At 41.7% G+C, this 27105-nt stretch overlaps 1 protein-coding gene across 3 annotated transcripts in view; it reads right to left on the reverse strand.

Moving 5' to 3' along the window:
* The window catches only part of EIF2AK4 (eukaryotic translation initiation factor 2 alpha kinase 4), a 72963-nt gene that overhangs the window by 38634 nt on the left and 7224 nt on the right, over positions 1 to 27105 (reverse strand). For 2 of the 3 annotated variants that reach the window (XM_037900499.2, XM_043550034.1), the window contains exons 4-9: positions 22239 to 22412; positions 17806 to 17886; positions 17108 to 17256; positions 3483 to 3598; positions 2216 to 2373; positions 110 to 645 (exon numbers count right to left, since the gene is read on the reverse strand). In XM_037900499.2, coding sequence (XP_037756427.1) covers positions 110 to 645; positions 2216 to 2373; positions 3483 to 3598; positions 17108 to 17256; positions 17806 to 17886; positions 22239 to 22412 — 1214 coding nt within the window. Of the gene's footprint in view, positions 1 to 109; positions 652 to 2215; positions 2374 to 3482; positions 3599 to 17107; positions 17257 to 17805; positions 17887 to 22238; positions 22413 to 27105 lie in introns of those variants that run through there. The other variant, XM_037900500.2, reaches the window with a different exon arrangement.

Below are 27105 nucleotides of genomic sequence, written 5' to 3' on the forward strand. Positions count from 1 at the left end.
GATTTGGTTATACTGTTGAAAACCTGTTCCAGAAAACTCTCTTTTAGAAGTTAGAAAAGGAAAAAAAAATAAGACGGCAGAGAAAAGAAAGAAAATGATGGGCACATACTTTTTCAGAAAATCTTCAAAGTCAGCAGGTAAGTCATTAGGAATAGTGACTGGATATTCCCTGGTTACGTGTCCCTGGCTGAGAGAAAGCAGTAGCAGGCCCAGACGCCATACATCCCCTTTTTTTCCAGGCTTGTTAGGCAGCGCGTCTTCACTAAATCGAACTTTCGTTTGCTCAAAAACATCCTCCTTACAGATATCAGCTAGGCGCTTTGAAATGCTGTAGTCTGTCACTTTGACATTTCCTTCAGTATCTACCAGGATACTGGAAGCACACAGGACTTTGTGCACCACTGAATTACTGTGCAAGTAGTCAAGAGCAGACAAAAGTTGGGTTGCATAGTGGCGCAGCTGATCAATGGGAATCGGGACCTCTTTGCTCAGGTATGTAGAAAGGTTAGATCCATTAATATGCTCCACTAAAATATCTACCACAATTGAATCATCTTGCTCTTTAAGGATCATGGACATGTAACGTACTATGTTTGGGTGATTTAGCTTCATCAGTGAGCTGAACTCTGTTTCTGCACCCTGAATCTGTTTAAGAGAAACAAAATATAACATGCATTAACAAAATACAGTAATTGATCTCACATTTCATGAAAGTGGTATTGAAAAAGTACATTTTAATAAGGACAAGTGAACTTGTATGAGCAAGAGAAGAACCAAACTTCATACCAAGACCTAAATCAATTTTTTTGAGCTTTGAAAAAATTTGGATAATTTCAGTAAGAGCTGTTTTGCGTTCTCATGCTTCTGCACTTCCTGGCTTCTAAATTTAGATGGAAAAGGAAGCATTGAAACACCAAAGACTATTCTCTCAACAGCACCAACTTAAAATCTTGCACAGTCAAGGGTTTAGCTCAAATTTCAACCAACATCCAGATATTTGCGTGCTACCTGTAGATAAACCATCCTGGTGCCTTTTGAGATGATTCATTAGTAATTTTTAAATCAGAGTCTAACACAGAGTAACTCAAATAATACAAAGGCCCTGGGAGATGCCCAGATAACTTCTTATATTAAAAGGAGATGGCCAGGAGGCTGTAGAAATGTGTCCTGATGGGAACTGATTTAAAGCACACATTTCAGAATTGCTGACCAACTTACTCAGTGTAATGATACTGATTACACAGGATGTAACTACTGGAAAGATTAAAGGAATGCATAACCCTGAAATTCTGCTTCTGTAGTGTTTCTGGGAGTGGTAAGGTTTGCTCCAGCTCCTTTTCGTGGCTCTTAGGCTCCCTTACTCAAGCACCTCTGTTCTGCCCCTCCTCTGTGGAGAACTGTTTATTCAAACCTAACTTATTCTGAAATGGGGTTGATGGACATGCCCTTAACTCAATAATAGGGTGTCAGCTGTATGAAGCTAGATAATAAAAGTTATTATCTACTACCGATTAAGTTATATCCTTTTATGTACAAAAAGATTCCCAAAATTCACTCACTTCTTTGTGCCCCACATCTCTGTTTGAATACCTTGTTTCCACAAGGGAGTGCTATGTATTAAGTTCACAGTCCCAAATATTGTATTTTAAGTTGCAATAGCACTTCTGTAATAAATCTGTTTCCACTTGCTCACCCTTTATAAAAAAAATCCCCTTCTGAGCTGAAACGTCGCATTGTTGGGTCTCAGCCCAATATTTGATTTGCAAGGGTTTCAAATCAGAGCAGAATTTTCCCCTTCAAGCCAAAAGACTTAACTATGTTCTACTGAGCACGCACAGCAGCATATTCATATTTTAAAATTTTCAGATTGAGAGCCCTAACCCAGTGTTCAGTGAGGACATCACAGCCAGGTACCAAAGACAACACTTTCCTCTGCCATAGGGCTGTGCCAGAGAAGCTCAATTTTCCCCTTCTCTAGATTTTTCCTTAATATTGTATTAACAGATTTTACTTATGTATTATAAAAAATTTGCCTATGACCTCTGAATAAATCAACGTCTTTAAGTGAATGATGCAAACTTTTCAAACATTGGAATTTTCAATCTTATCACCAGCATCTCAGTTCACTATACAATGCTACACAGTATAACTGACAGCCAAAGCAAAAGCATGAAAAAAAATCAAGCTGAATAGAAAATAAAAGTGTATTTATTACCTGTTTTTTGCATTTATCAACTTTTTCCTTTTCTTGAGTTGTAAGAAATCTTCCCATTTTTTTCTGCCATTGAAGAACCCATTCATATACTAAGACAAAGTTGCCAGTATATATTTCCAAGGCATTGTAGACTGATTTTCCAAGCTCTTCATCCTTGTCTACACATAAAGAGAGGGAGAGAGAGGAACATAACTTCTTTCACTTCTAGTGGGCCTGAAAGAGGTCCTACAAATGGTGAATAAACATTAAAAGGTTTGCTTTTTAGGAAATTCAGTTAAATCTTACAATATAAACCTAATCAAAATAAAAACAAAATCTGTAACTGAATTTGATATAAATTGCCTGCTTAATATCAGCTCCATTGAAATCAAATGACTGACAAAAAAATCAAACTACAGGAAAACGTACAACAAACTTTACATTAATATAAAATGACATATGTTTTACGTAAGAATTTGAGGTTTCAGTAACCAAACATCCTTTTCCTCTGACCAAATGCTTAACTCTATATATAGTAGTTTGATCATGTGGCTTCAAAATGTACAATAAATAATGAAACTATGTTTGTTCAAAGTAAGTAGTATTTTCAACAGCAAATCCATTAAAGTGATATAGTGAGAGAGAATGCTGAAGAAGTTTGATGGTTAAATTCAGCAGACACTGTAAAGCTCAGATGCTTAACTGAGCCTCCTAGCCTTGTCTACATCGAGGCTTTTGATAAACTCTCCCATTAATGCTGTAGTACCAGAACTAGCAATGGTAGGGGGCATCCTTGTATTGTCTAGCCCTACTATTATAATTGGTTTTAAGTATTTCATTAATAGCTGTAAAATTTCAAGTTTCGGAGCAATGTTTAACAAGCCTTCTACTTACAAATATAAAAACCAAACCCATTTATTGAGTATATTAGTCAAGTAAAGAATAACAGTAAACACACTGAAATGTTTTCTCCCCTGGAAATGTTTATTTGCAGATCTAGATACATTTCACTTCAAATAGTCCTAAAACAAATAAACAATATTCACTCAATTAAAACCTCTCATTTCTCCCTCACACCCTTGAGGGGGGCTCTCCATATCCCTACCGGAGCCATTGAACAACATCCTTCCCCTTCCAATCCCACCCTCCACATTTTACTCCTATTTACACCATTTAAAAGTCCCTGCAGCATGATTCCCTCCATGTGGCAAACACCTATCCACCCGATCCTCTTATGTGAGCAAAGCAAGTTTTAAAAAAGTAAAGCTTCAATTGCTGTTTTGCTCACCTATACATTTTCCTTTGTGAACAGTAAGCTGACCAGCGCCACCAGTACTGAAGTTCAAAATTTCATAATTTCCAGGAGAATCTTCACTACTACATACAGAATGCTGACGTTCTCGCCTGTAAATGTGAACAGTGTTATATTAAGTTTGGAAATATATTACTAATACAATTGATACAGGTCTCAATCTTGTAAATGGATCTAGAGAAGCAGACCTTTACTCCCAATGAGATACCCATTGATTTCAATGGGACTGCATAAGTGCAAACATCTACTTGTATAAATCCAACTGCAAGATCAGGATTGTAGTTGTGATTAGCTTACAGATAAGTTAACATATTGCAGTGGGTCTCTATACTTAGGCCCCAATTCAGCAAAGCACTTAAGCTTATGCTTCCATGCTTAATAAAGGCCTTAATGCTTCTGCGGCCTCTGGTGGCAATTCTACTCTGAATATACCTGTAATTGATACTGTAGTTCTGAAAACAATAAATGAACACAGCTCTATTTTGCTACATCTTTCAAAATATTTGAAAGAAATAACTGATTTAATTTTGCTAAATTCAATGCCATCTTATATTAATTATTTTATGTGATATAAGGTGGGGTTTCCACTTATTTCTTCTATTTTCTCTGAAGCCCACTCTTTTTAAAGGGATGCCACAGTAGTCTAATCCCTAAAACTTAGATTTTGTTCAAAAAAGGATTGCGTGTGGGCCAAATGTTTATAGAAATAGTTTTTTTAAAGGAAATATTAAGTGACAGGTTTATTTTTTAATTAACCATTGCCTGTTTCACTGGAAATCCCAATACAATGGCCTTCTGCTAACATGTTAGAACCCCCATATGAAACAGACCAACCTAGTTTCACTGTCTGAGCTGCATGAAGCGAAATAGTATATAGTACCAGTTGTGAAGAGAAAATTAGGTTATTAAAGATGAAATCATTTTAAAAACAATATAAAGTGTTACTGGAAACACAAATAAGAATTTATTTCTTGCATAGAGAACGCTTTGCTTGCCAGTGGATACTGAAACAGCAATCACAGTAATATTATTCCCCTCTAGCCCCGAAGTACCTGGCACTCTGTGTTTTTCAAAGTTAATATAAATATTGCTGTGTTTGTATAAGGTCACAAAGGACACTCAACAATGAGGCAGCCACCATTCAAAATCATTCAAATTATCTACATTTTAAAGTTCTTGCTCAGGTTTAATCAGCTTCAAAATTCTGTTAGCAAAAACACCAGCACAGAAAGCCCCTTCCAAATAACAATCTAAGTGATACTTAGAGATGGCAAAAAAGATGTTAGCACATACAGTTAGCACAAAGGCTAGAAGCCTTTTGAAATGTTCAGTTATGCAAAAGAAGGAAAAAACTAAGTTAATGAGAGGCCCCCAAATCATTTATGACATAAATGTTGTATAAAAGAAGATTCCTTCGATAGATGTACAGTAACTACTATTACACAAAGAAATGCACTGTTCATGTGAATATAGAAAGTTAAATATATTGTATGTGCCACTGTATTAGATGATCTTTACATTATTTAAATAAATTGATTAAATTGCCCAGTTGCTCCTTGATGAGATGTCTCTTGGTGGAAAATATGAGGAACCTAAAACAATCAGAAGTGATAACACTTCCAGCCATGAAAACCACACTGCTGCAGAAAAAAACCAACAGTTATTTTGTGGGATGGTGCACTGAAAGCCATCTCAATAGATGGGGCTTCCAAGAATAGCACTTCAAATAGTCACTTGGACGTACTGCACATCAAGTGCTAGAGTTCAGAACAGCACAGAATTAAGGACAGAACAGTCAGAGTACCTGAAACTGTGGTATATCAGCATCTCCTCAAGGCAGTTTCCCCGGCCAAACAACAGCTTTTGCTTCTAACCTTAAGAAGAGCCAAACTCATGGGACAGCAACAGTCAGACAGCAAGACTGAGCTCTTTGAACACTACCAATAACTAGGTGGTAAATTTTCAATTACAATTTGTATCCAAAAACTGCACATAATTGGAGGCTAAGGGTAAAATCTCCAAAAGCTCCTAAGTGTCTCAGTCACTTTTGACAGTGGGATTTAAGCACTTTTGAGTTGTGAGCAACAGCATAAAAATGAGCAAGCACATTGCCAGGTCATTAATCTAGACAAATTGTCCAATGGCAATGTGATGTCCAACTCAAGACTTTCATAGTTTCCATCATCTAGCTAGGTATTTATACTGTCAGTCACCATGGTATCCAAGCACCTACATTTCAAAAGGATTTTAAGACTATCAGAGGCTGCAAGTTCTTTTTTAATTTAATTTAGAGAAATTAATCATGTGAGTGCTTCCATTTTGTCTTAAGAGGTAGTTAATGTCACTGAAGATTTATAACCAGACAGCAAACATGGATGGCCTGGTCAGATTCAGATTTATTTATTTTTTACAAAAAGGGTCAATTATCGTTCTTCCCCATACGTGACTATCATTAATTACACTATTCACAAACAAAGATTAAGCACATTACTCATCACCTCCCTTCACTCCTTAAGTGAATATTTTTGACAAAGTGCTCCACAAATATTGGCAAAATAATCTGGATCCTATGACAACATATAGGAAATCTAGGGGTCTTTGGTTTCAGACAGGTTACATGGCCAGTGATCATGTGGGCACCAAACGTGTCAGGTGGCACAATTAGATTGCTAGGGACGGACATAAACTGAACATCTAGCCAGATCACCTTTGGGCCTCACCAGAGATCGATCTAAGTGGTGTTCTGTCTGCAAGGCGGCCGTGTCCCCTTTGGGCTTTTCCATGGAGGAGGAGGAAGTTATGCATTTGGGTTTTTTATAGCACAGAATACAGTTACTACAAAACTGTTCAGCCTATTTATTACCTCTGCACAGATTTGTTTGTTTTTTCTTAAACAAGAATACATAACCCTCTCTTTCCCATGGTATTCCTCCCTCCTTCAAATGTAGTGTGTAGACATTTATTAACAGTGATAAACTTAAAAAAACCTAAAGTTTGTAACTTACACCTCAGACAAATGTAGAGGCTAGTGTGTGTATTTACAACTGACCTTCATGAGATATAGGCCAAATATGTTCACGTATAGAACAAGTTCCATCTATTGGTCAAGTAAAATGCAGTCTGTTGTCAAAATGCACTTTGACCACGAGGTGTACAGTGATTGCTCATCATTTCCCTTGCCTTGCTCAAGCTGATTATTAAGTATTACTCACTGCATTACGTTGATCTTCAATCACACTATTATGCATTACACACACAAATCTGTTAAATCTATTTTTATGGTTGCACAATCAAGCACTCAAAAGTTTGGAAATGCAAGAATTAAGGTTGAGTGTGCAACTTTAATTTGGCCTCCTTGTGCCTAAGTATTACCATACAGGCTTTAATTACATGATCACGCACTATTTTTAGTACAGGACTCTGCCTCAGTCAGTGCATGGGATGGATGGATATCAGCTAATGAGCAGCTATTCAATATTTTGTTTTATCCTCATTGTTCAATGTGTAGCCCAGGTCTTATCTACTGCACGCTATTCAAACCCTGATCTGAAAACAGAATTATAATTTTTCTCATGGGCTTTTCTATGGCACCCATAACTAGAGGCCTTCACAAACATGAATTTATCTTAACAAAACCCCTGTGAGGTGAGGTAGTGGCACAAAGAGATTAAGGTCAAAAGTATCCACTAATTTTGGGTGCCAATTTCAGATGACTAGGGCCTGATTTTTCAGAATATTTAGTATTATAAAGAACTTGATATGTTTATAGCACAGATCCCACTGATTTCAGTTGTAGCTTTGAGTGCTCAGGTCTTCGGTAAATGAGACCCCAGGGTATCAAGTTCAGCAACCAGAAAATAAGAAACACACAATCAGTGACCACTTGGGAAAAGTGTGGTTTAAGTGACTTGCCTAGAATCATTGTGACAGGGTACTCTGAAGCACTGTGGAATTGTGTAAGTTGGAGGAGATTTTTTCCTCTTTACTTTTAAGAAAATTCTGTATTTTATAGAAGTCTTGCACTGCACATGGTATGATTAAATGTGTAAATGTGATACAAATGGAGTATGAGAGAAACTCTCAGCTTGTCTCCCCTGCCACAGGCTTTATACCTACTTATGCTGTACCATTTTCTTGTTCACTTTCTTTGGAAATTAAACTAGTTCCAGAGAGTGCTGACACTTGGAAATTAGTTGGAGTTGCCATGCCAACAATTAGCCAGAAGAAACAGGAATTAATTGCCCTAATTTGATTCTAGGGAATGGAAGAGAATGGTTATGCTTGGTGAGGAAAGAAGGCTCTGGGCCAATCAGCACAGGGGACAGGCCAGAAAAAAAACAGTTTTCCTATATTTGTGAAGAGTGGGTGGTTCAGAAAGAATGGGTACCTTGTGTGTCTGGTAAGGATGAAGCTTCTGAACTGGAACTGCTAATTTATGACCTGAAGTCAGGATAGGCAGATGAAAGCCGTTTACTGGAGCAGTTATGCAGTCAATTTAAATTCTGAAAGCTGCAGGCATTCAGAATCCAGATACTGGGATGGTTAAACCTCATGAGCTGAGACCAAAGCTGGGAAGAATGCACATGGAATGCACTGGTAGTGAAGCAAATAAAAAAAACGGTAAAGGGCTTTGCACATGTCCTTTCCCAGTTGGAGGAAGAACAAATAAAATTTTTTTGTAACCCTCAAGAAAGCAAGCACACACAACTGTTTTATTAAACCTAGATCCACTGATCAACAGGTCTACAAGACAGTCACAGAGGAACTTTGTGGACAAGGTAGAAATATAATCCAATTCTTCAAGGCAGCACTCAACTGCGCTTAACTATGAGACCATCCTTTCACTTCCTGCACTCCCCTGCCTCATTCACTATACACCATCCTACTTCTGCAACAAATGAGGCAGGGTCCTACAAACAACAGCCTTCTTTAGTACACAGCCCCAATTCATCCTTACAGCAGGTCCACCCTGTGCACTGAATGAACTCAGGGGTCCTGCAGAAAAATAGCATGTGGCCACATAATTAAAGACTGTATCGTAATATATACACACAAGGGAAATGAATTAAGGTTGCACTAGCATTTTCTAATTTTTTGAGCGCTTGACTTTGCAATAGTAGTATTCTCGTATCATACTTTGTGCGGTTTCCTGGGTTTTTAAAAAAGCAAACTGAAAAAAACAAATTTAATCATGGCCTCATGTTGACACCCTTTCTAGCCACTGCACACACCTCTGCCACTTGAGCTAAAGCAGTAACTGATAGCTCTAAGAAGTTATCCTCTACTTGGAGCAGCACAAGAGGGGGACTCGACACACCATTTCCTCATAGGTTTTACAGATATATGCTGACAACAAAGACATGTTGAGATTCAGGAATCCTGAGTTCCACTCCAGGCTCTGGAGGGGCACATGTTTTAGTGGAAACAGACTCTTCTGCCCATTCCCCACAAAGCTGATCCCTTCTGCCATATCCCTTCCCCACCCTTGGTTCATCATCCCAGTTTCCTGGCCCAGCTAGCTCTAATCTGTCTCCTCCTCCTACGCTCACAGGCTTCCAGTCCCAGTCTCCCACTCTACTGCATTCCCAACTCCTTGTCTCAGTCTCTCCACTTCCTGGCCCATGTCTCAGTCTCCTTGCCCAACCAGTCCCAGACTCCCCTTCCCCTGCCCCCCAATCCCACTTTCTCTTCCCTTCTCCAGCCACAGTCTCCCTACATTTATCACAATCTATTCCTTTTCCCTCCTGGCTCCAGCTCTTGTCACCTCTGCATTCATATCAGACAACATCCTCCTCTACGCTGCCTAGATCACAGCACAGGGTCACTGAGAACACAGGAGAGAGACTCCCTACTTGCAATTCCAGGATCTAGCTCCATCCTGACCTGGAGCAGCAATTTCAGGGAAGGTCCAGCATTGCTCCTGTAGTGCTGGGATGGAGGGACCATGCTCAGTTGCTCTGTGCGGATAGCATATGCACAGTCTGAACAGCACTAGGAGCTGTGAGAGGCTTTATGCCTAGTGAGGATGGAGCCTTCAGAAATTTTTAGCTCCTAAAATCAAAAATATATCTTGAGATTTTTCAAAGGTTTATAACTTAGCCAAGTTTGGGCAGATTTTCTCATGGAGGCAATAGACCAGGGGTGGGTAAACTTTTTCGCCTGAGGTCAATGTTCCCTCTAATTTTTAATAGGCTGTGTGCAAAGAATTTCTTCAGTGCCGCAGCAAAACAAAAACAAACAAACAAAAAAGCTGCCGCCGAAGCCAGAGCGCGCATGGTGTTTTGTCGTGTGAGCGGGGTTTAAGATCTGTGTGCGCGCGCATACGCGCACAGCTTAGAGGGAACAATGCCTGAGGGCCACATTTGGGTATGGAAATTGTATGGCAGGCCATGAATGCTCATGAAATTGGGGGTGCGGGAGAAGGTGAGGGTTCCGGGGTGGGGCCAGAAATCATAGAATCATAGACTTTAAGATCAGAAGGGATCATTATGATCATCTAGTCTGACCTCCTGCACAACGCAGGCCAGAGAATATCACCCACCCACTCCTATAACAAACCCCTAACCTATGTCTGAGCTACTGAAGTCCTCAAATCGTGGTTTAAAGACTTCAAGGTGCAGAGAATCCTCCAGCAAGTGACCTGTGCCCCATGCTGCAGAGGAAGGCGAAAAACCCCCAGGGCCTCTGCCAATCTGCCCTGGAGGATAATTCCTTCCCGACCCCAAATATGGCGATCAGCTAAACCCTGAGCATGTGGGCAAGACTCACCAGCCAGATACCCAGGGCAGAATTCTCTGTAATAACTCAGATCCCATCCCATCTAACATCCCATCACAGGCCATTGGATATATCTACCGCTAATAGTCGAAGATCAATTAATTGCCAAAATTAGGCTATCCCATCTCACAAGGCACTGGTGAGACCTCACCTGGAATACTCTGTGCAGTTCTGGTCTCCCATGTCTAAGAAGGATGAATTCAAACTGGAACAGGTACAGAGAAGGGCTACTAGGATGATCCGAGGAATGGAAAACCTGTCTTATGAAAGGAGACTCAAGGAGCTTGGCTTGTTTACCCTAACTAAAAGAAGGTTGAGGGGAGATTTGATTGCTCTCTATAAATATATCAGAGGGATAAATACCAGAGAGGGAGAGGAATTAATTTAAGCTCAGTACCAATGTGGACACAAGAACAAATGGATATAAACTGGTCATTGAGAAGTTCAGACTTGAAATTAGACGACGGTTTCTAACCATCAGAGGAGTGAAGTTTTGGAATAGCCTTCCAAGGGAAGCAATGGGGGCAAAAGACCTATCTGGCTTTAAGATTAAACTCGATAAGTTTATGGAGGAGATGGTATGATGGGATAACATGATTTTGGTAGTTAATTGATCTTTAAATATTCATGGTAAATAGGCCCAATGGCCCGTGATGGGATGTTAGATGGGGTGGGATCTGAGTTACTACAGAAAATTCTTTCCTGGGTATCTGGCTGATGAATCTTGCCCATATGCTCAGGGTTTAGCTGATCGCCATATTTGGGGTCGGGAAGGAATTTTCCTCCAGGGCAGATTGGAAGAGGCCCTGGAGGTTTTTCGCCTTCCTCTGTAGCATGGGGCACGGGTCACTTGCTGGAGGATTCTCTGCTCCTTGAAGTCTTTAAATCACGATTTGAGGACTTCAATAGCTCAGACATAGGTGAGAGATTTTTCGCAGGAGTGGGTTGGTGAGATTCTGTGACCTGCGTTGTGCAGGAGGTCAGACTAGATGATCATAATGGTCCCTTCTGACCTTAGTATCTATGAATCTATATCATCCCGTCCATAAACCTATCAAACTTAGTCTTGAAGCTAGATATGTCTTTTGCCCCCACTGGAAGGCTGTTCCAGAACTTCACTCCTCTGATGGTTAGAAACCTTCATCTAATTTCAAGTCTAAACTTCCTGATGGCTAGTTTTGTATCCATTTGTTCTTGGATACACATTGGTACTGAGCTTAAATAATTCTTCTCCCTCCCTGGTATTTATCCCTCTGATATATTTATAGAGAGCAATCATATCTCCCCTCAACCTTCTTTTGGTTAGGCTAAACAAGCCAAGCTTTTTGAGTCTCCTTTCATAAGACAGGTTTTCCATTCCTCAGATCATCCTAGTAGCCCTTCTCTGTACCTGTTCCAGTTTGAATTCATTTTTATTAAACATGGGAGACCAGAATTGCACACAATATTCCAGATGAGGTCTCACCAGTGCCTTGTATAACAGTACTAAAACCTTCTTATCTCTACTGGAAATACCTCACCTGATGCATCCCAAGACAGCATTAGCTTTTTTCACGGCCATATCACATTGGCGGCTCATAGTCATCCTGTGATCAACCAATACTCCGAGGTCCTTCTCCTCCTCTGTTACTTCCAAGCGATGCGTCCCCAGTTTATAACAAAAATTCTTGTTATTAATCCCTAAATGCATGACCTTGCACTTTTCACTATTAAATTTCATCCTATTACTATTACTCCAGTTTACAAGGTCATCCAGATCTTCCTGTATGATATCCTGGTCCTTCTCTGTATTGGCAATACCGCCTAGCTTTGTGTCATCCGCAAACTTTATTAGCACATTCCCGCTTTTTGTACCAAGATCAGTAATAAAAAGATTAAATAAGTTGGTCCCAAAACCAGGCCCTGAGGAACTCCACTAGTAACCTCCTTCCAGCCTGACAGTTCACCTTTCAGTGTGACCCGTTGTAGTCTCCCCTTTAACCAGTTCCTTATCCTCCTTTCAATTTTCATATTGATCCCCATCTTTTCCAATTTAGCTAATATGAGGAGTTCAGGGTGCAGGAGGGGACTCCAGGCTGGGGCCCGGGGTTGGGGTGCAGGGGGATGAGGGCTCCGGCTGGGGGTGTGGGCTGTGGCTGGGGATGCAGGAAGGTGCTCCGGGCTGGGATCATGCGGTTCGGAGGGCAGGAGAGGGATCAGGGCTGGGTCAGGGGTGCAGGCTCCAGGTGGTGCTTACCTCAAGCAGCTGCTGGAAGCAGCAGCATGTCCCCTCTCTGGCTCCTACACAGAGGCACAGCCAGGCGGCTCAGCGCGCTGCCCCATCCACAGGTGCTGCCCCTGCAGTTCTTATTGGCCGTGGTTCCCAGCCAATGGGAGCTGCGGGGGCGGCACTTGGGGTGGGGGCAGCGTGCAGAGCCCGACTGCCCCTGTGCATAGGAGCTGGAGGGGGGCGTGCCGTTGCCTCTGGGAGCCGCGCAGAGCTGGGCAAGCCCCCGGCTGGAACACTGGAGCAGGGCAAGCCAGGGACCCTGCTCCCTGGCAGGAGCTTCAGGACCAGATTAAAACGTATAGAGGGCCGGATGCATTCCTCCGGTCCGTAGTTTGCTCACCCCTGCAATAGACACATCCCTGAGAGAGGCCGCTCCTCGAAAAATTTCGATGTCCTTCTCCAAAGCATGGGGGTAATAGAGGTTTTCATAGAAAAGATCACCAGATTTTAACTTTGGCAAAGCATCAGATTTTTCTCTAGCCTCATTCTCAGAAATGGCTAAGGCATTCTGGCTGAAATGTTGGGGGATCTAAATGAGATAATATGCTCAGTGAGTTTTCCCTTATGCTCTCTGCACACACTAATAGCATGAAGCACACTAGTGCTTAAGTAGTAAGGACAACAGAGTTAATGGAAACCACTGAGTAGAGGCTTTCATTTATAAAGTCAGAAGAAGTGTTCAACTATTGATGTTGCATATAAAACTTCATATCTGTCAATCAATTCCTATCTACAAGTAGTTATGAATCATTACACATGTCCAGTGACAAAGCAATGCAGAATTAATTCTAAGCACAGGGCCGGCTCTAGGTTTTTTGCTGTCCCAAGCTCCGAGACCGCAACTGACCAAGCGAAAAAAAAAAGAAGGGTGGCCAGAATGCCACCCCTGGAATTGTGCCACCCCAAGCATGTGCTTGCTTTGCTGGTCCCTACAGCCGGTCCCGTCTAAGCCGAATCTGCACTATTTGAGACCACAGAAATATGTCAATTTGTTGTTCTTGTTTTAAAGTAGGGATGCTCAAAGCAAAAAGGCTGCATTTAGTTCTTGGCTTTAGTCCACACACTTCCTATAAATGCAAAGAGAAGATAAACCTGACCAACATCAGGTTTTCACTGACCCATTAGTAAGTCTGTAAAGCAATTTAAAGATTTAGTAGTGCTAAGTAGTATTGCTGCTATGGCTGGTGAACCTATAAACAAGCAATCTTTATTCAGCAAGGGAGATGCCAAAGCAAGCTACTGTGATTGTACACATTTACTTTTGCTAAAATAATTATGTAAAATTGATATGCATATTACATGCACCCTCAGTGTTACAAAGTTTGGGTACCCTCAGTTCAACTCACAGCAGAAAAAAAAAACCCTACAGAAATGGAAAGCAGAATTCTGAAAATAAGTGTCACGCTACTCCCAAGATTACTGGTGTGCTGCTGAGATGACTCCATGGAGCTGCTACAGACAGACTATGGGGAACTGAATGCTCAATGCACTGTTCCCCTTAGAACTTCATTAACAGACCTAGGATTTAATTAGTGCTAGGAAATTATTTTCCAAGGGACCAACAAGCACACTTCCCCTTGGAACACTACTTCTGTCTGGCTGCTCCTTGGGCACTCGAGAAAGGTTGTGTTTAACAGTACTACCAAGTTATTCCTCCTAAGGGAGGGCTGACTAATTTACTGTGCTGATACTCATTTGCCCTATCAGATAAATACATCACGTTATTCTATTTGGTACAGTTTGAAAAGAAATCTTAAAAACAATCATAAAAGTCCCATAAGAAACTGCTCACTCATAGCTAGGGCCTCATGGATTCTGTGATACTGTAGTGGCGGAATTTAAAATGGAATCCCCTCCATGCCTTGAAATCCACCTCCTGCTGTAAAATCTCAGCTTTCATTATTTAAAGATATGTTTCTAGTCCTTCATGGTGATGAGGATAACCATAAAAACACATGCTGAGTGTAAGGGCTTGTCTTCACATACAGCGCTGCAGCTGCGGTACTTTAGACTATGTCTGCACTGCCACTTTCGTCACTAAAACTTTTGTTCCTCAGGGTTGAGAAAAAATACCCCCCGAACGAGAAAAGTTTTAGCGACAAAAAGCATCAGTGTGGACACCGCTTCGTCGGCGGGACGAAGCTACTGCCCCTCACTGGACGTGGGTTTATTTTGTTGCCAGGAGACCTCTCCCCCAGTGACAAAGGGCAAACACATAGTGCACCTTACAGCGGCACAGCCAGGCCTTTGTAAGGTGTGCAATGTAGAAACAGCCTTAGTGAAGATGTTACTGTGCCAACAGGAGAACTTCTCCTGTCAGCATAGTTAATCCACCTCCCTGAGACACGGTAGATATGTTGGCAGGAGAAGCTCTCCCGCCGACATAGCGCTGTCTACACGGGGGGTTAGGTCGGTATAACTACATTGCTTCGGGGTGTGGATTTTTCACACCCCTGAGCAACGTAGTTATACCGACTGTAGTGTAGACCTGGCCTTAGTCAATGTAATGTCTGAATTTGCACAGGCAGAAAAAAATAGCTCAGAGGTGTGAACTGCCCCATTCATTTAATTGGTCTGTTAATGCTAAAACCCAGAGATGACAGTTTACGTCATCATGTAACTAGATCACTGCTAGTCATTTTGGCAGAAACATTCAGCAAATGTAACTATCCTAAACCCAAACTACCTCCACAGCTCCCAAGGCAGAAAATAGTAAAATAACATGGAGTTACTATATTGGCTATTATTAATTCTCGTATTAAATATTTATATAATTACAGTTCATATGGCAACACCCATTGTTTCATGTTCTCTGTGTGTATATATCTTCCTACTGTATTTTCCACTACATGCATCCGATGAAGTGGGTTTTAGCCCACGAAAGCTTATGCCCAAATAAATTTGTTAGTCTCTAAGGTGCCACAAGTACTCCTGGAATGATCCCAGACCTGCAACACTATGCGGTCCCACCAGTCTGTGCTTGTTTCCTGGGCTCCGAATCGGGGTTCCATGGCATGAGCCTGCCCCATTGCCACCAGGATGGCCAAACTGCCAGGGCCCATGCTTTGAGAGAAGTCTGTCCATGTCCTCATCACTCTCGTCACCGCACTGCCGTCACCTCCTCGCCTGCTTTTGCAGGTTCTGGTTCTGCATATGCTGCATGACAACGCGCGAGGTGTTTACAATGCTCATAACTGCCGCGGTGATCTGAGCGGGCTCCATGCTTGCTGTGGTATGGCATCTGCAGGAGACCAGAGTTGCAGGGGAAGCGGTGGTTGGATGACCAGTTTTGCAGACCTACTGCACTGTCTGCTGCCAGGACACAAAAGCTGAGCGGGCTGCACGCTTGCCATGGTATGGCGAGACAATAGCAGCCGTGCAGAGTGGCAGCGGAAGCAACTCTGCGAGACCACCAGGAGAGCAGAGTGACAGCGGAAGCGGTGGATGACGATGGTCATATAGAGGACCTGCAAGGTGGATTCATAGCAGCAGGAGAGCAGAGTGGCAGTGGAAGCGGTCGTTCGATGACGATGGTTTGCAGCCCTACTGCACCATCTGCTGAAAGCAGTATGGCGCCCGCACAGAAAGAAGGCGCAAAACGATTGTCTGCCGTTGCTTTCACGAAGGGAGGGGTGACGCACGACATGGGGCAAAAATATTGTCGCGGGTGGTTTTGGGTACATGAGGCATTGGGAGCTTAACCCAGAATTCCAATGGGCGGCAGAGACTGTGGGCTAGCTACCCACAGTGCAACGCTCCGAAAGTCGACGCTAGCCTCGGAACTGTGGAGGCACTCCGCCGGGACACACACAATCGACTGTATAAAATCGCTTTCTAAAAAATCGACTTCTATAAATTCGACCTAATTTTGTAGTGTAGACATAGGAAGACAAGACCGCATCAATTCACATTCAGAAGGTTTTTCTCATAGCCACAAAGGACAGAAATATATATTTTTAATTTAAACTGATGGATAAGCCTCACACACACAAGGAAGTTTTCTACTTATCACTATCATGTTAAGCACTCCCAACTTAAACAAAGCTTATAAATAGTGTTGGCAGAATTCAATTTTTATAATTTCGACAGATAATATCAATGTTTATCCTCAAGCATTTTTTCTAGATTTATTGATTTAAATTTTCAATTGCAGGAAATTATGGGGAGGAGATTAGACAATGGGGGGCGGTCAGACAATAATTACTTAATGACAGTAATCACTGAGATTCAAAAGGTTAAAGCTTTATAACCATTAAAATATAAACTGTCAACATCATGTCAAAATATAATATCCTTAAATCAATCTAATAAGTTCTCAAGCAGCATTTTTCTTACTTTGCCTATCTGTTTACATCTATTATCACTGACAAAAATATTTTTTCACGTGTGTGGGCGCGCGCACAGTGAAACAGATTATTAGATTCTTAACAGTAAAGGTCAATAATCCTTCCAAGCCTAATTATAAAGTATTGCATGATGCCCAAAACACTTTAAAATCTAATATTTATCAAATAGTAAAAAACCCTAACCACATCCAAAATGAAACAATACATACTTTGAACGCCCAGTGGAATTTGTGCGATGTTTATTGTTCCCTCCATGTTCCAGTGCACCTCCATTTAAACCGGAAGCAGATTTGTGCCCTACAGTGTCTCTTTTAAAAGAATTTTCTTGGCTTGTAAAAGTGGCAATTTCCAAACGTTCCTGGGAATAGGTGAAAGAAACAAACAAGTAAAGGGATTGCTTCTGTCCTCAAAATGTATGGATTAACTTCACTATGTATCCTGTAAAGTCACCTCGGTAAGGAAATGGTAGGTTTCCACAAGGAGTACATATTTGAAGTTGGGGAAGAAGACTGAGAATCGGAAGGTTTCAGCATTATGCACTGGCAAGCACATAAAGACATTTCATGTTGAAATTGAAGATTATAGATTAGTTTTATTTAATCTGTTTGATATCTTTCACTTGGATAAATTAATACAGAATGTCAGTGCCCTGAAAAGATGCCAATACAATAAGATAGATGAAATTCAGTATATACCAAATTAACTTCAGAAGCAACAGCTACACTTCAAGAACAAAAATCATTACTTAAATTTATGAATACCCATCAAAAATATTTCATCAAGAAAATTAAGAAAGCATGTGATACAAATGTATTCATTTTATTCTCCTTAGTATTTATAATCATGTGCTATACTGCTTACAGCAAATATTACAAAGTGTTCTTGCACATTAGGTTAAAAACAATACCTGTTTTGCCATTTCTTTCTTTTTTCTTCCTTCTCTCTTCTCCTCCTCCCTTCTCTGAATCTCATCAAGAATTTCACGTTGCTGAAATACATTTTACTGCTATCAGAAACACAAACACAAAACAATCTTCATTTTTACTTCTGAGAAAAAAGCTAGAGTATTGATTTTTCAAGGATTTTAAAAAGGATCTACTGATCCCAGATGCATAAATAATTCAGTAAAACCAGTTTCTTAGCTACTTCAAGGGAATTATGACAATTCCATGTTGAAAGAGAACAGGAGTAGTAACAAAAGGAAAATTCCTTTCAAAGACATAGCCTCTTAATCATAGAATCATTGAATATCAGGGTTGGAAGGGACCTCAGGGGGTCATCTAGTCTAACCCCCTGCTCAATTCCCAACTAAATCATCCCAGCCAGCACTTTGTCAAGCCTGACCTTAAAAATACCTAAGGAAGGAGATTCCACCACCTCCCTAGGTAAGGCATTCCAGTGCTTCACCACCCTCCTAATGAAAAAGTTTTTCCTAATATTCAACCTAAACCTCCCTCACTGCAACTTGGGACCATTACTCCTTGTTCTGTCATCTGCTACCACTGAGAACGGTCTAGATCCATCCTCTTTAAAACCCCCTTTCAGGTAGCTGAAAGCAGCTATCAAATCCCCCCTCATTCTTCTCTTCCGCAGACTAAATAATCCCAGTTCCCTCAGCCTCTCCTCATGAGTCATTTTTGTTGCCCTCCGCTGGACGCTTTCCAATTCCTATCCCTACCCTCCAGCATATCTACCACTCCTCACAGTTTAGCGTCATCTGCAAACTTGCTGAGAGCGCAGTCCACGCCATCCTCCAGATCATTAATGAAGATATTGAACAAAACTGGCCCCAGGACTGACCCTTGGGGCACTCCACTTGATACCAGCTGCCAACTAGACATGGAGCCATTGATCACTACCAGTTGAGCCCGACGATCTAGCCAGCTTTCTATCCACCTTATAGTCCATTCATTCAGCCCATACTTCTTTAACTTGCTGGCAAGAATACTGTGGGAGACCATATCAAAAGCTTTGCTGAAGTCAAGGAACAACATGTCCACTGCTTTCCCCTTATCCACAGAGCCAGTTATCTCGTCATAGAAGGTAATTAAATTAGTCAGGCATGACTTGCCCTTGGTGAATCCATGCTGACTGTTCCTGATCACTTTCCGCTCCTATAAGTGCTTCAGAATTGATTCCTTTAGGATCTGCTCCATGATTTTTCCAGGGACTGAGGTGAGGCTGACTGGCCTGTAGTTCCCCAGATCCTCCTCCTTCCCTTTTTTAAAGATGGGCACTACATTAGCCTTTTTCCAGTCATCCGGGACCTCCCCCAATCGCCATGAGTTTTAAAAGATAATGGCCAATGGCTCTTGTTAAGGTTCCTCCCCCACTCTGAACTCTAGGGTACAGATGTGGGGACCTGCATGAAAACCTCCTAAGCTTACTTTTTCCAGCTTAGGTTAAAACTTCCCCAAGGTACAAATTAATTTTATCCTTTGTCCTTGGAATATCCACTGCCACCACCAAACTCTAACTAGGTTTACTGGGAAACGCAGTTTGGACACATCTTACCCCCCAAAATCCTCCCAACCCTTGCACCCCACTTCCTGGGAAAGGTTTGGTAAAAATCCTCACCAATTTGCATAAGTGACCACAGACCCAAACCCTTGGATCTGAGAACAATGAAAAAGCATTCAGTTTTCTTACAAGAAGACTTTTAATAGAAATAGAAGTAAATAGAAGTAAAGGAATCACCCCTGTAAAATCAGGATGGTAGATACCTTACAGGGTAATTAGATTCAAAACATAGAGAATCCCTCTAGGCAAAACCTTAAGTTACAAAAAAGACACACAGACAGAAATAGTCATTCTATTCAGCACAATTCTTTTCTCAGCCATTTAAAGAAATCATAATCTAACACATACCTAGCTAGATTACTTACTAAAGTTTTAAGACTCCATTCCTGGTCTATCCCCAGCAAAAGCAGCATATAGACAAACACACAGACCCCTTGTTTCTCTCCCTCCTCCCAGCTTTTGAAAGTATCTTGTCTCCTCATTAGTCATTTTGGTCAGGTGCCAGCGAGGTTACCTTTAGCTTCTTAACCCTTTACAGGTGAGAGGATTTTTCCTCTGGCCAGGAGGGATTTTAAAGGGGTTTACCCTTCCCTTTATATTTATGACAGCTCTGCAATCACATCCGCCAACTCCTTTAGCACCCTCGGGTGCAGCGCATCCAGCCCCATGAACTTGTGCTCATCCAGCTTTTCTAAATAGTCCCGAACCACTTCTTTCTCCACAGAGGGCTGGTCACCTCCTCCCCATGCTGTGCTGCCCAGTGCAGTAGTCTGGGAACTGACCTTGTTCGTGAAGACAGAGGCAAAAAAAGCATTGAGTACATTAGCTTTTTCCACATCCTCTGTCACTAGGTTGCCTCCCTCATTCACTAAGGGGCCCACACTTTCCTTGGCTTTCTTCTTGTTGCAAACATACCTGAAGAAACCCTTCTTGTTACTCTGAACATCTCTTGCTAGCTGCAACTCCAAGTGTTATTTGGCCTTCCTGATTTCACTCCTGCATGCCTGAGCAATATTTTTATATTCCTCCCTGGAGGTCATTTGTCCAATCTTCCATTTATTGTAAGCTTCTTTTTTGCGTTTAAGATCAGCAAGGCTTTCAGTGTTAAGCCAAGCTGGTCGCCTGCCATATTTACTATTCTTTCTACACATCAGGATGGTTTGTTCCTGTAACCTCAATAAGGATTCTTTAAAAGACAGCCAGGTCTCCTGGCCTCCTTTCCCCCCTTCTCCTTTAATGATGCTAAGAAAAGAAGTTTTAGAAACGGATTAATTATACTCCAAAACAGAGGTACTGCAGGTATGTAGGGAGATGTGGTATGAAGACAAGACCAGTATCTAGGGTATCCGGTGTTCTGGTCTGAGCTAACACAGCGACTCCCTTTGTAGTTGAAGATGAAATGCACTTCAAATATTTATATGGTCACACTTATAAATAAAACTTTATATAGAAAATGGTTTACAATGGGTTAATAATAATTGATGTCCATAACAAGATCATAACAAGTAATTTGCATTACTGACGGTTATAAGCACACCAGAAAAAAAGGTGTTATTGATGACTATAAGTCATTGTTATAAGGAAGCTGTTATCCTGCTGCACTGTAACAATCTATACCAACTGATTAGCCACTTATTAAAATATCTATTAACTAGTAATAAACTATTGTGACGCTCTGTACCTCGGGGGAACATCCAGCACCCCCGTGTTCATCCTTGTAAAATGATTGTGTGGTATCCAATGCAAAGTTTGTCATGTCGGGTGTCTTCGGAGGACTCGATGCACTGATCATTGCTGTTACAGTAATATTACAGTAACATTATAGGTTATAATTTCATGTATATAGTTATGAGGCTGAAAAATGTATCCTCATGGCTTAGAGCAAACCCAGGGAAAAATTCTCTAACAGCAGAGCGGCAGTTCACACCTCATCAGGGCATTTATGGGACAAACCCAGCCAAGCCCCGCCCTACAGAAACAAAGGACACTGGCCTAGGCAACAACAAAGGATCTGTTGGACTCTCAAGTGATTCACTCCCCTTCCTTTGGTCAGTTTGGCACTGCAATGAGGTAATGCTCACCTGACTCTGAAGAGGGAAGAAAGGACATGATAAAAGGGAGAGATGTTTGCCATGCTCTCTCTCTCTCTTCCACCTACATCTACAGACACCACACCAAGCGACTGAAGCGCTGATCAAAGGGGAGACTCTGGCTGAAGAGCAACCAGCCAGCCTGTGGTGAGACGCATCTAAGTTTGTAAGGGCACTGAAAGTGTTAAGATCAGCTTAGAATGTGTTTTGCTTTTATTTCAGTTGACAAAATCTGACCTGTTATGCTTTGACTGATAATCACTTAAAATTTATCTTCGTAGTTAATAAATCTGAAGCAGTGCATTTGGTTTGAAGTATGTCAGAAACTCCCCTTGGGATAACAAGCCTGGTACATAACAATTTCTTTGTTAAACTGATAAACTCATATAAGCTTGCAGCGTCCAGTGGACATAACTGGACACCGCAAGACGGAGGTTCCTAGGGTTGTGTCTAGGACCGGAGATATTGGCTAGTGTCGTTCGGTTGCACAATCCAAAGAGCAACTTACATGCCAGAGGCTGTGCGTGAACAGCCCAGGAGAGGGGGTTCTCACAGCAGAGCAGGGTAAGGCTGGCTCCCAGAGTCAAGGACTGGAGTGACCTAGCAGATCACCAGTCCAGATAACACCAGAGGGGAACATCACAACTAGTTATATATATATAAGGATCCACTTATAAAGTTTACATATTCATAACAAACAATGAGAACATGAACATTTTAATTCTTTTACCTCCTGTTCCTCTCTTCTCTTAGCTTCTTGCATCCGACGCTGTTCTTCTTGGGCCAGTCTCTCTTGTTCCTTTTGCTGATTTTTTAGCATTTCTTCATGAAAAGACTTGGAAGGTGGCTTATTATATTCACTGAGAAATGACTGTATGTGGTCCGCAAGTTCAAATATCATCACCTAAAAAAGAGGTAAACACAAATGACACCCAGTTTTCAAAACAGTTCAGAATACAAAATGATATAGTAATGAGGCTTTAGAAAAAGCAATAAAGTCAGTAGATTCTCATTGATAGTGCTCAGTTAGTTATTAGGAGAATTTAACACATTTCTCCTTATACCACTCTTTGACAGAACTATGGTTATTAATGGTGACATGATAATCACTAACAGGGCAACAAAGATAGCTTTCTCAAAAATTTTCACTGATTTCATTACAAATATGCAAATACTCTCCTGGATAAAACATAACTTTTTCCAAACCAAATTATTTTAATGGTATTCTTCTGTACATGGTCAAAAAACATTTCAGATTATAAAATACAAGCGATTTAGTGTCTCTATAGCTGCATATTATCGTCCACGTTGCTGAGAACAAATTGTTTATTTATCTGCTGATATTAAATTGTGATCTTCTCTCCGCAAGCCAAATCCACAGTTACAGCTGTAGAACCACTTTTGTGGTGACCACTTTTCATCATCCAGGGTAACTTGGCATCCTGATGAAAAAGACAGCTCATCTCAGTTCCAATTTTTATGCAGACTGACACTGAAAATCAACACTGTCAAAGTCAGCAAGGCACAGTTCCCTCTGACTAAAAAATATTTTCTATAAATAAAATAAAAAGGCCAGATGGATAGCTCTGATAAATGAATCCCTACATTCCTTAAACAAAGCAACATGGACAGTGAAAGGTAGTGCAAGCTTCCCCAATATGCCTCAACCATGCTCTGGAGGGACTGCTTCTGGGTGCTCAGAGAGTACATCAGTCTCTAAAGACCACACAGTTGTTAGCCTTCCTGACACTGCCCAAAATGTGTCAATTGAGTTGATAATGATGATTATGTTGCAAACATTTGCTACAAACATTAAGCACAGCAGTTCCTTCACCATCCAATAGGAATGGGATTGAGACTACTACCTAATTACACTGCTTTGCCTGTCAAATGATAATGATTTTCAGTCACTGCCAAATTTGGCTGGATGTGAACTGATGACCAGACTGACCAAGTCTCCCAATATGTCAAGGATACTGCCGTTTGCAAGCAAAAAAACTCCCAACCCCTGACTTAATATTATCTCCGGCATAAAAACTACCTTACCCAGAATCATGTGTGTTGGCAACACGTGCATCACCCTCTTGTGCTCTCTCTGAGCCAGTGACAGAAACTGATACGCTGTGTAACTGACACACAACATTCTGGGTAACGTAGTTGTCCTTTGCTATGCTTCTGCCAATGGGAGCGGCAGCGTTGGCCGGCTCAGCAGCCAATGGTAGGACAAGGGGAGCATGAAGCGGGGGGCATGGTGGCGAAAGCGTAGAGCCCAGGCAGCGCAAGTTGAAGGTAGGTACTGGTAGGTGGGTCGGAAGGTCAGTATGTTAGGGAGGGGATCATGCCCCATTCTTCTCCAGGCCTTGGCTGCAGGAGGGAGGGGATGGATGGCGGAGATTCAGGGATGGGGAACAGCCCCACTCACCTAGGGCCACAATGCAGCAAGGGAGGTTCAGAGATCAGGCAGGGTGGTTTCATGCCCTATTCTCCCCAGGCTTTTGGGTACAGCAGGAGGGGTAATGCCCCCTCCTCTTCCAGGACACAGTGGAACAGGGACGGGGTGGGCCCAGGGGGTTTTGTTCTGCTGCAAGCATCCTGCCAAGAGCGAGCGCTGTCTCCCCTTTACCAGGTATAATTATGGCCATGCCTTCATGACCACTGCCAACAGCCATGGTTACTATAGCCCCACTGGGGAGGCAGCAGGAACTCTGCTCACCTTATTGTGTATTCTACAGAGTAAAGGGCGGTGCACTGGGTGGGATGAGAGAGACTGAACGGGGATATTAGTGGAAGGGCTATGGGGACATTGGAGGGACGGGATGCTCCTGGAAGTTAATCTGAAAAATGTTGTCCAGTAAACTGATGACCTAGGATGAAAGGCCATTACCTGTCCCATATACCATCTAGTAATAGCCCTTTCAGTCAATTAATCCCTAGAGTGAAAAAGACTATCAGCTCTCCAAAATGAAAGCAACAGCACAAAGAGGGTTTCACCTTTTCAGCTGAGTGACCTACTGATAAACCCACAGCATAGGGTTTGGTTTCAATTCAGGTGTGCTTGTAACAACAGCACATTAAACTGTCTGTCTACAGCAGTGGTCCCCAACCTTTCTGTGGGAATAGCACATTCCTATTCCCAACAGACTGTGGCACCGTGTTGGGGACCCCTGGTCTACAGGGGATTGAAATTTGCAAGAATCTTAAATATTTAACCCCTGGATTGCTCATAATAATGAAGCTAGAAGGCAGTGTGGAACAGAAGGCATAGCACAACATGAACACATTTGCCTGTGCCATGCACAATGCAAAACACCCTTCCTATGGTATCACTGAACTAAAAGCAAGTGCAGAGAGAGAGAGAGAGAGAGAGAAAATAAAGAAGGTATTTCTAAACAAACATTCTAAAAATAAAACTTTCCACGTACTATTTAACACACCCTTACTTAGCCTAGGAAGATAAGGATCCTGCTTTGGGGCGTCCACATAGCGGACCACATTCTAATAAGGAGGCTCTCAGGGATCACCTTCCCATTCCTGATAGTAAGGCTAACCCTGATTCATGATTGTATAATATATTTCTGTAGCAAGTACAGGAAGTTGCTCACATGGAACAGTAATATTAGGAAATTATTTGATTATTTTAGCTCCTTTTAATGTGATACAGCAGCTAGAAGGAAGGAGGAATGACAACATGATGTGACCAGTCACTTCTCCATGGATCATCAGCAAGTGCACAGGGGACCACCCCTGCTGCACAGATCACAGTCTGAGAACATCTGCCTTAGTTCATTCATTGCTTTCATTTATCATTAACACATCTATTACAAAAATCAAGAGTACAATGTTGAACTGTTAATTCCTAGAAGGTACCAAAAAGTTTTGTAGTAACAATTCATTACTAAACACAATTTAAATGAAAAATTATCTAAAATAATTCTTATGAAAGTAGCTATCAGATAACATATTAAAAATAATAGAACAAGAATATGCTGTATAAATAGAAAAAGAGGTATATGTGTCTAAGAGAACTGGCATATGGACATAGAAAATTGGTAGCAAAAATATTCTCCTGTTTTAATACATTGTAGGAGTCACTGCTGCTTGATTTTTTTTTCTTTTTAAAGGTTAAAACAAGCAAGTTAAACACAAACATATTTCTCTGTAAAATATGTACATGCACATAAGAAATGCATATTGCAAACACTATTTTTATAAAAGGCTTCCATATTCATTGTCAACCATTTGGATCATTTCAGTCCACATTCAGTCTACTTGGATACTGAGTTTGTAAAACATTTACATTGTTGCTTGTAGTTAACATACTTGAAGTGTTTATTAAAATCTGAATAAAGTAAATAACTGATAACACCATCCTGGCCACTATGGATGTAGAAGCCCTCTACACCAACATTCCACACAAAGATGGACTACAAGCCGTCAAGAACACTATCCCCGATAACATCACGGCTAACCTGGTGGCTGAACTTTGTGACTTTGTCCTTACCCATAACTATTTTACATTTGGGGACAATGTATACCTTCAGATCAGCGGCACTGCTATGGGTACCCGCATGGCCCCACAGTATGCCAACATTTTTATGGCTGATTTAGAACAACGCTTCCTCAGCTCTCGTCCCCTAACGCCCCTACTCTACTTGCGCTATATTGATGACATCTTCATCATCTGGACCCATGGAAAAGAAGCCCTGGAGGAATTCCACCATGATTTCAACAATTTCCATCCCACCATCAACCTCAGCCTGGTCCAGTCCACACAAGAGATCCACTTCCTGGACACTACGGTGCTAGTAAGCGATGGTCACATAAACACCACCCTATACCGGAAACCTACTGACCGTTATTCCTACCTACATGCCTCCAGCTTTCACCCTGACCACACCACACGATCCATTGTCTACAGCCAAGCTCTGCGATACAACCGCATTTGCTCCAACCCCTCAGACAGAGACAAACACCTACAAGATCTCTATCAAGCATTCTTACAACTACAGTACCCACCTGCGGAAGTGAAGAAACAGATTGATAGAGCCAGAAGAGTTCCCAGAAGTCACCTACTACAGGACAGGCCTAACAAAGAAAATAACAGAACGCCACTAGCCATCACCTTCAGCCCCCAACTAAAACGTCTCCAACGCATTATCAAGGATCTACAACCTATCCTGAAGGACGACCCAACACTCTCACAAATCTTGGGAGACAGGCCAGTCCTTGCCTACAGACAGCCCCCCAACCTGAAGCAAATACTCACCAACAACCACATACCACACAACAGAACCACTAACCCAGGAACCTATCCTTGCAACAAAGCCCGTTGCCAACTGTGTCCACATATCTATTCAGGGGACACCATCACAGGGCCTAATAACATCAGCCACACTATCAGAGGCTTGTTCACCTGCACATCTACCAATGTGATATATGCCATCATGTGCCAGCAATGCCCCTCTGCCACGTACACTGGGCAAACTGGACAGTCTCTACGTAAAAGAATAAATGGACACAAATCAGATGTCAAGAATTATAACATTCATAAACCAGTCGGAGAACACTTCAATCTCTCTGGTCACTCGATTTCTGAT

The sequence above is a fragment of the Chelonia mydas genome, chromosome 6, assembly GCF_015237465.2.
Source record: "Chelonia mydas isolate rCheMyd1 chromosome 6, rCheMyd1.pri.v2, whole genome shotgun sequence".
Lineage (NCBI taxonomy): Eukaryota > Metazoa > Chordata > Testudines > Cheloniidae > Chelonia > Chelonia mydas.